Here is a 10,522-nt window from a genome sequence, read left to right as displayed (position 1 = left end):
TGTTAAATGAAACTAACCTCCCAAAATATTTATGGGTTGATGCAGTTAGCACTACGTGTTATGTTTTGAATCGAGTTCTTATAAGATCTATTCTTAAGAAAACCCCCTATGAACTCTTCAAAGGTATAAAACCTAAAATTTCTCATCTACATGTTTTTGGTTGTAAATGCTTTGTTTTGAACAATGGTAAGGATAACTTGGGCAAGTTTGATGCAAAAGCTGATGAAGGAATTTTCCTTGGCTATTCTCTCACGAGTAAAGCTTATAGAGTCTTTAATAAAAGAAATCTAGCCATGGAAGAATTTTTTCATGTATCTTTTGATGAAACCAATCATGTACTAAAAGATGTGATATCTTGTGATGAAGACGAATTGCCTAGTTCCCCTACTAAAGAAAATTCTGTTATTGATATTACAACTGAACCAGAGGAATTGAGAATGGATGATAATCTATCGTCTCAAGAAGAGCATACTCACTCAAATCTACCAAAAGAATGGAGAACTCATCGAAATTATCCTATTGACATCATCATAGTGATATAAGTAAAGGTATAACTACTCGTAGAATGCTTGATGCTTGTCTAAACATGGCTTTCGTCTCTCAGATAGAACCCTCCAATATTGATGATGCAATCAAGGATGAAGACTGGATTCTTGCTATTCAAGAAGAATTAAACCAGTTTGACAGGAATGAAGTTTGGGAACTTGTTCCTAGACTGAAAAATAGGCATATCATTGGAACTCGTTGGGTCTTTAGAAATAAATCTGATGAAAAATGGTGTTATTGTTAGAAATAAAGCTAGACTAGTAGCCCAATGATACAACCAGGAAGAAGGTACAGACTTTGATGAAACCTTCGCTCCGGTTGTTAGACTTGAAGCTATTAGGCTATTACTTGCATATGCTTGTTCTCTTAATTTTCAGTTATATCAAATGGATGTCAAGGGCCCTTTTCTCAACGACTACATTCAAGAAGAAGTGTTTATAGAACAAACTCCTAGTTTTGAAGATTACCAACATCCTTCTCATGTCTACAAGTTAAAGAAAGCCCTCTATGGTCTAAAGCAAGCTTCACGAGCGTGGCATGATCGTCTAACAACTTTTCTTATAGAAAAATGTTTTACCAAAAGGAAGGTCGACACTACGCTATTTATAAAGAAAATAAACCATCATACTTTACTAGTTAAAATTTATGTAGATGATATTATTTTTGGTTCTACTAATGAAAGTTTGTGTAGTGACTTTGGCAAAATGATGCAAGGAGAATTTGAAATATCCATGATAGGAAAGTTAAATTACTTCCTTGGACTACAAATCAAACAGCTTGATAATGACATTTTTTTAAGTCAATCCAAGTATTGTAGGGATTTGCTGAAAAGATTTGATATGTATGACTATAAGCCAATAGCTACTCCTATGGGATCTAGCACATACATTGATACCGATGAAAGTGGAAAAAGTATTGAAATATCAAAGTATCGTATGATCGAAACTCTTTTATATTTGACTACCACTAGACCTGATATCATGTTTAGTGTATGTCTGTGTGGATGCTATCAATCTAAACCAAAAGAATCACACTTAGTTGTTGTTAAGAGAATTATGAAATATCTTAAAGGTACAACTGAAGTTGGACTGTGGTATCCAAAATGAAGTATATGTGAATTGGTTGGTTATTCGGATTTAGATTTTGTCGGATGTAAATCTGAAAGGAAATGTACAAGTGGTACTTGTCACATTTTAGGCAATGCTTTAGTCTCTTGGTCTTGCAATAAAAAAGCATGTGTTGCGCTAAGCACTGCTGAGGCTGAATATATAGCAGCAGGAAGTTGTTGTGCCCAAGTGTTGTGGCTTAAGCAACAATTACGAGATTATGGCTTAGACTTAGGCTGCACTCCGCTGAAATGTGATAATACTAGTGTTATAAACCTTACAAAGAATCATATTATGCATTCTAGAACCAAACACATAGATATAAGGCATCACTTCCTAAGGGACCATGTTCAAAAGAAATATGTATCTGTAGAATTTGTTGATACTCATAACCAACTTGCAGACATATTCACTAAACCCTTGACAAAAGAACCTTTTTACAAAATTAGACTTGAATTAGGCATTCTTGATGAAGCTTACATATCTTAACTTGCTATATATGATTATATGTTTGCTTCATTATGATTATCTCATGCCTAATTGGTCTTAAATATATTTATTTGTGTTCAAAAACTTAAATTTTTGGGTTAAAAATCATTTTTATAGCTTGCGGTGCATCAGTATGCTTAAAATAATTTTTTTCTGGGGTCAGTAATCGATTACACTGGAAAGTAACCGATTACAGGGTTGAACTGCGTGTTTCAGTAACCGATTACTCAAAGTAAGTAATCGATTACTCCAAGTTGCTGTTTAAAAATTTTAAAATTTAATCTTGAGTAACCGATTACTCTATGCCATTATATATGTATTTATGTTTTTTTTTAATATTTTCAAACTCATCTTCCTCACTCAACTCGTGCTCTCTCCTTCTCAACCTTCTCAAAAAACCTCGTTTTTGATCCGTTTCAAGTGATTTTTGTGTATATTCTTATGACATTTTCACTTCTAAAATTTTATTTTCGTGTTTGGTAACCTAAATCAAAAACCCCCAAATCTCCAAAACCCAAAAACCTAAAATTACCAAACCGAAAAACCATGGCTTTCTCTTCAAAAAACCAAGAAGCAAAGCACCTCCACGACTCAAAAGAGGCAAGGAACTACTTCTATGGAGTCCAACCCTCTGGATTTGGCAAGACTTATAGCTAATGAGGAACAATGCAAAGTGTTTGAAGAACACTTCCGTGGACGCATTATTTTCACTCCAAAATTCGGTAATATTGACAATTTTGAATTTGAAGATTTTCTATTCCCTTATCTTTTACATCAACAAAACCTTTTTGATTTTTGTTGTGAGACAAATGACATTTATCTAAAACTTGTGCGAGTATTTTACTGTAAGTTGAACTTTCAGAAAAATCGTCTTACTTCCTATGTCAAAGGAAAAGACATTGTTTTGGATCTTAAAACTTTTAGTTCATTGTTATGTAACATACCCTCTCAAGGTAACATAACGGGTTTCGGCCTTGTCTGTGAATGGGATAATTATGATTGAAAGAATTTTTATCATTCTTTATGTAGACTTTTGAAAAGGGAAATAGAAATTGCGTAAGCAATAGGGCTTTCGCGAGACCGTCAAAAACCGAGACATCCTATATGCTAGATATCTCAAGCTTGAGGATCGTTTGCTTCATTATTTTTTGAGCTATGTCATCTTACCGAAATTCTCAAATCATTCTAATGATAATATCAATATCAATATCAATTGGGCTCTAATGTAATGAGACAAATGTGGAATGTTATAGGTACTCAAAGTCCTTTGGCATATGCAATCTTCATAACCAACATTCTTCAGCATTTCGGTGTTTCTACAAATGGTGAAACAAAAGTGCCTCTGAATCTTCGAGAAAGCCAAATTGATGAGGAAGTGATCCACAAAATGGGTTTCATCCAAGACCCTCGAACTCGCACCTACAAACATAGAACCGACAAGCCGACTGCTGCTGCTGAACCATTTGAACCTAAAGCTCCTAACCCTCCTGAACCACAACCGTATGAGTTTCATGCTCAATCGTCCTCATCTGCTGCCATGCCCATGAACTAAATGATTATGGATGAGTTGTTTTCTCTCCGATGCTACATCACTAACCGAATGGATGCTCTCGACTCTCAGAATCAGCAAATCCAATATGAACTTCATTGCCTCTCCTCTAGGATGGATAACATGGATATTGATGAAGATAATTCGGAGTCTGAGTCTTAGAATATCTGTTGTTAGAATTTTATGGTTGTGTTATTTTCAAAATTCGGACAAATTAATTCTGCTTATTTATTGTTTTTAAGTTATTGCTGCATATTTCTGGACAAGTTACTTTATAATGTTTTGTGCTTTATTGTTCCATTCCTGGATACATGTTTGAAACATCTTATTTATGCATTGCAATACTTGCTTATCTATATCTTAATCCATACATGAGTATATGCTATCATATTGATATATCTTGATTATATACGTGTATGTATGCTATATATATTGTGCTGGAATCTCTTTGCTTTTCTACTTTTTGATGAAGTCAAAAGGGGGATAAAAGTTGGGGGAAGTGTATTTTCTGTAAAATTATTTCTGACACATTACTCCAAAGGAAAGGGGGAGCATACAACATGGGGGAGCATACAACATAGGGGAGCATAGTCAAGTCAAACTTCAATATATCACAAAGTATGCTACTCTCGGAAAATTCGGAAAACTACACTGTCAAGAAGATATTGGTTTGTCATCATCAAAAAGGGGGAGAATATGAAGAAGATCTTTGCTCCTGACCTTGACACGATTTTGATGAAGACACCAACATCACCAAAAAGAAGAAAAGGAATAATACTTATGAAGACAAAGAAGATTAAAGCTTCAAGATAATTATATTAAGTCTCTATAGGTACTTCTATCCTAAAACTCTTAAATATACAAAGTAGTAATGCTCAAACTATTTTTAAAGAAAGCTGAAACACTTTAAAATACTTAAAACAATTTTCAAAAATAGTGTGTAACGAGCTACTTCATCTAAGTAACCGGTTACTTGTGTGAGAAAATAGTTATCCAACTTAAAACTATTCAGAGTAATCCATTACTGTCTTTGAGTAACAGATTACCAGTTTTGAAAAGTTGAGTAACCGATTACTCAGATTGTTGTAATCGATTACTCTAATTTAATTTTAAATGAACAGTGGACAGAGAGTTTGAGTAATCGATTACTCACTGTTAGTAATCGATTACTGAGAGTTGTTGCATGAGATTTCAGATTTCAAAATGAAATGTTTCACTCTCAACGAAATCTCTTCACTTCAAACAACTCATACACTTTCAGAAAGGCACCATGGGTTTTGGAAAGTCTATATAAAGGCTCTAACTCTCACAACACAAATATACAACAACACACAACTCTTATACAATTTCCAAAAGCTCTTAAATTTATTCTGAAGTTATTTCTCTACACTTTTTGTAACTTGCACTCAAACTTTCAAAGTCATTTTTCTGAAGTTGCTTAGAAGTGTTTCAAAGTTTTCCAAAGAGCATTATTACTTGGTATACATAAAGAGTTGATTTGATTGCAAGTTATACTACTTTCATACTTGTAAAGACAATCTGCCATTTTTGTACATTCTTCAATACTGCTGTAGAATACTTTCTTTCACAGGGTGTGAAAAGAAAGGGGATTAGAATCAATTGGAAATGTGTTTTCCAAGAGTGAATAAGGATTAGGGAGTGTGTAAGGTACATAGAAATCTCGGGGTGAGATATTGTAATTACAACTTATAATTCTTAGTAAATAAATCTCTTGTGCTGTAAGAGTACTGGACGTAGCCTTCGGTGGACTAGAAGGTGAACCAGTATAAAAATCACTGTGTATTCTCTTCTCCCTTATCTCTTTTATTTTATCTTGATTATTTTTCTGCATATATTTTTCCGCTGCACGTTAACTCTTGATTTTACAGAAAAAGTGGCCATAATTTTTAAGTCAACTAATTCACCTCCTCTTAGTTGCAACCTCGTTCTTACAAGTATAACAAAATCAAGTTTTTGGATTATCTTTGATTTTCTATAACTTAGTTTTGATATATTCAATTTAAATTATTGATCTATGTTCATTGCTGGTTAATATCTCTACTCCATCAATAGGAAAAGGCAAAAGTGAAAAGGGATGAACTTCTTTATGTGATAGACATGAAAAGTTGATAATGGTCTTGGCTTTCATGACATACATGACACGAAGATTGATATAGTTATTAAGCCTATGGAGGAAGTATTTTAGTAATCAATTTAACTAAATAACCGTTATTACTATAGACTAGTATTTATAGTTCAAGTTATAATTTGAATGACGTTGACTCTTGTATGACTATCAATGAAGAAATACATGTGATTTTATTAGCTTTGTTATTTCGACAAGTGTTAGAACCTTAGTTCTTGGTAGGAGCAATTTTGCTTCCTATTTGGTATGGAGTTACTTCTATTTTGTACACAGGTTACTCCTTCCAAGGCCAATTCTGTTTTTGAGGCTCCACCATCTATATGCTGTATGGTAAAAGAGCAACAACAAGGAGAATGTCAAGGTTAGGATATATGTATTTATCCTAAGCCTCAAAGACCCCTTTTGATATGTTGTGACTAGTTACTATGTGCTGAGTATTATTCTTTTCTGAGAATTGAATGAACAGCATATTCATCTTTAGCCTTCTCTCTTGACTAAAGGCATATTGTACTTCTAGTTAATTTGTTGCAATTCAGAGGGATTTCATTAAGAACATGATTACCAGAACCTCCCAGGCTGATTGTGCTGTTCTTATCATTGATTCCACCACTGGTGGTTCTGAAGCTAGTATTTCCAAGGATGGACAGACTCGTGTCGTGAGCATGCTCTCCTTGCATTTACTCTTGGTGTGAAGCAGATGATTTGCTGTTGTTACAAGGTATATGAATGAATGAGATGTTGTCCTTTATTGCCTTGCATTTAAGTAATACCTTTTTGTGTTCCATTCCTGGGAGCGACACTTGTTGGAGGGGATGCCACGAACTCTGAAAGGGACTAGTTCCTTACCCAAAAAAGTGAGAGGATACCATTGGTACTACTAAAAAAGTAATACCCTTTTGCTTATTTGTATTCAATGTATAAGTTCTCATGTTTTGTGTTTTATGGACCAGATGGATGCCACTACACCTAAGTACTCTAAGGCCAGGTATGATGAAATCTTGAAGGAAGTTTCTTCCTACATGAAGAATGTAGAGAAGAAGGATCCTACTGGAGCCAAGGTCACCAAGGCTGCAGCAAAGAAGTGTATGGTGCAGGATGCTTTGTCTAGGGAAGTTTATCGATGCAATAAATGTTGGTTACTTGTTTGCAGTATTTTATATTTTCTAGGTAGTTTGTTTGTTGGGCACATATTGAAGTCTGCTCCATCATCTCGCAAGTTTTATTCCCAGAACTGGGTTCTGGATCGCGGGTGGCAAGGTTTTATCGGTGTTTTTATGCATTTTCTACATTTTAATGTGTCACTGCCGTAACACCTGTTTTTGTAGGTAGTTTGTTTGTTTGCTGGACGCTTTTCCCATGCTAAATAAATTCTAAATGATTGATATGGTTCTGTAAACTGACACAAGCAATTGACTCCCTTGCATGTTTGAGCATAGGAGATAATTGTTTTATGTGCTAAAATGAAGTCAATAAACTCTGTTGCAATGTCCTCAGACCTGTAAAAAAACATGCTATCAGATCCCCATTTGCTCTTTTCAAAAGAATAGATAAAGGCTACAACTTTGGTTTCTTTAGGAATCCCTGAACTTTTTCATGCTGACCATCAAATAAGTTACCTTTAATTTCAATACAGGCTAAGAAACAAGCTAAAACAATTTGCTGATCAATATGAACTATCTCAGCAGCAACATGGCCAGAAGGTGATGCTTATTTTGAATTCTTGTGGTTGACATTTGTTATACAGTTATGTTAATTGATTATCTCGAAAGTGATTTGTTTAAATGATTTTGTACTTGAATTGACAGTTGAAGCAAAAGTAATTGGAACTACAACTTGCTGATTTAAAAATTAAGCAACTTGAGGAAAAATTGGCTCAAGAATAGCCTCAGTTAAAATTATATGCAGAACAAGTATCTCAGTTATTAGCAACTGAGAAGAATTTACATTTGCAGTTGACAACTGATGGAGAAAAATTCCAAGTTTTATTTTGATTCCTTTTTTTAAAATCTGTCACAATTTGAATTTAAAATCTATTCTACTATAATGTGTTTGTCATTTGCATAAAGGTATATTTGAATAAATATTATGTAAGATATAAAATCATATATTTATAGTTATTTCACTTATTAGTTTGGACTTTTGTTCTCCAAACTATTAATATCTTTCACTAGTTACTTATCTCTCTTTTTGTCAGTCAAATGATGGATAATAACTCATTCCTTTCCCTAAATCCTAACCTTTTTCTTAAAGGTGTTCATTGGTCCTCGCACAGTTGCACTTACTGCAAAGGATTCCTCGAGCTGAAGTGCTGAACTACCTTCAACCTTCACTAGTTCTTCCCTATATCTATATCTAAATACAACCTGAAACTTGTTTATTGCCTGCTCCAACTGTTGTGATCTTTTAATGCATGTTGGTTTCTTATCTTTATTTTGACTGATATGGCCCACCTTCAATTGATTGAGTTGAGGCATGCCATTGGTAATAGAGTTATGGAAACATATCACACAACTAAAATTGAATTGAGAAAATAGGAACTTATACACAATATTTAATACGGAAAAACCCTCTCAAAATGATGATGAGTAAGACTAGAAGGTTTTCACTATGTGGGAAAATATTACAACCTCTCTACACACAAGGAGAAAACAATCTCAGTCTCTCTTAATATAGGAGAAAACACATTTCTCTATATAAATTATGAGAAATATTAAGAAGACACTACAAATGTTTTATACCGAGAGATTTGTGGGATTCTCTTTGGTGTTTTACCCTGAACTAAAGTTCTCTATTTATAAAGAATCTTTCATCCACCCCATTTAATTCCACCGCCCAATACCCATGCTTTGCCTACAAAGTTGGACTTTCAAAAGCCAAAAAATGTGGCTTTACCCCATACTTGTGTGTTTGATAATCTACCACTTAAAGTCATTTTTGGTGAGCTTTAAAAACATTTCTTAACTTGCCAATTTCATGCTACTCACGTTTCTGATAGGCCATAGGAGGATCTACACCATGTTAACTTATCAATGTTGATTGGTTTCGTCATTACATATGCTAGGTTCTCTTCTATATGCATCTTCTGCATATTCACACTTCCTTCTTCTACTACTTCTATGACAAAATGATATTGGACTCCTATGTGCTTTGTTCTTGAATGAATGGCTACATTCCTTGCAATGTGTAAGGCACTCTAACTGTCACAATACACAATAATCTTCTGTTATTTGTGCCCGAGTTTTTCTGCAAACCTTTGAGTCCAAATTGCTTCCTTTCATGCTTGGGTAGCTGCCATGTATTTAACTTCTATAGTAGATAAAGCTACTATTGACTGTAATTTGGATAACCAACTTCCTGCTCCTCTTACTGCTCCTTCTATAGTAGATATAGGTTGTAGTAGACTTCCTTTTATCAAGATCACTTGTAAAATCTGAATCAACATATCCTCTAATAGTAAACTTCGATCATCCAAAATATAATGCAACATTTGAGGTCCCTTTAATATATCTTTGGATCCTCTTAACAACATTCCAATGCTCATGACCTGAATTTGCCATGTAACGACTGACCACTCCAATTGCTTGAGCAATATCCGATCTCATACATATCATGGCATACATAAGACTTTTCACCGTAGATTCATATAGTACACGAGACATTTCCATACTTTCTACTTCATTGCTAGGACTCATACTTGAGTATAATTTATAGTTGATAAGAAATGGGTAGAGGTAGGCTTACAGTCTTGTATATTGAAGCGACACAAAACTTTCTTCAAATAATTATTTTGAGAAAGCCAAGTCTTCCCATCTTTTCTATCTTGGTGAATTTGCATCCCTAAAATCTTGTTTGTCGGTCCCAAGTCCTTCATATCGAACTCACTACCAATTGTGTCTTCAATTCCTGGACTCGATCATTGTTGGGGCCTACCACCAACATGTCATCCACATACAACATTAAAGTGATGAAATCATTGGTACCAAACCTCTTGTAATATGTACAGTGGTCTAAACTTAGTTTGTTGTATCCTAGGCTAATAATGAAGGAAACAACTCTTATACCAACATTTGGGAGCCTGTTTTAGACGGTATAGAGATTTGGTTAACCTACAAACCAAGTTTTTTGGTTCTTCAAAGCCTTCTGGTTGGAGCATATATATCTCTTCCTTAAGTTCTCTATGAAGAAAAGCGATCTTTCCATCTAGTTGTTCAAGATGTAAATCAAATGTAGCACACATAGCTAGGGCTATTCTAATAGTGGTAAGTCTAACCACCGAGAGAATATCTCATTGAAATCAATGTCTTCTTTCTAAGCATATCCCTTTTACCACTAATTTTGCACGATAGCGTTCCACCTGATCATTGCCATCTGTTTTAATCTTATAGACCCATTTATTACCAATGGCTTTTCAACCTTCAGGAAGTGTAGCAAGCTTCCATGTTTTGTTTTTATATAAGGCCTCCATTTCCTCATGCATTGCTGTCATCCATTTAGAAGCATATGAACTGTTCACAACTTCCTGAAAGGTTAATATTCACCTTTTTTGGTTAGAAGACAATATGCATCGTGGCTTGCCATCACATAATCTGAGTGTCATGGTGGTGGTCTTCTCACTTGTTCTGATTGTCGAGATTTTGTATCATTGGCCTCATCTAGTACTTGTTCCTCGTGTTCTGGTTCAACTTC

At 34.5% G+C, this 10,522-nt stretch overlaps 1 protein-coding gene and 1 long non-coding RNA gene across 2 annotated transcripts in view; both read left to right on the top strand.

Annotated features, from left to right (window-relative positions):
* The window catches only part of LOC109326636 (elongation factor 1 alpha-like protein), an 8,730-nt gene extending 1,577 nt beyond the window's left edge, over positions 1 to 7,153 (top strand). Inside the window, 4 exon segments of the mRNA XM_019559351.1 lie at positions 6,110 to 6,166; positions 6,373 to 6,489; positions 6,492 to 6,554; positions 6,787 to 7,153. Coding sequence (XP_019414896.1) covers positions 6,110 to 6,166; positions 6,373 to 6,489; positions 6,492 to 6,554; positions 6,787 to 7,146 — 597 coding nt within the window. The 3' untranslated portion in view covers positions 7,147 to 7,153.
* On the top strand, positions 7,367 to 7,698 carry LOC109328905. Its single transcript, XR_002105489.1, has 2 exons — positions 7,367 to 7,536; positions 7,642 to 7,698. It is a non-coding gene; the product is annotated as an uncharacterized LOC109328905 (long non-coding RNA).

This window comes from Lupinus angustifolius, chromosome LG02, assembly GCF_001865875.1.
Source record: "Lupinus angustifolius cultivar Tanjil chromosome LG02, LupAngTanjil_v1.0, whole genome shotgun sequence".
NCBI lineage: Eukaryota > Viridiplantae > Streptophyta > Magnoliopsida > Fabales > Fabaceae > Lupinus > Lupinus angustifolius.
Note: the sequence above shows the minus strand (reverse complement) of the source record. Positions and strands in the feature narration are given on the sequence as shown.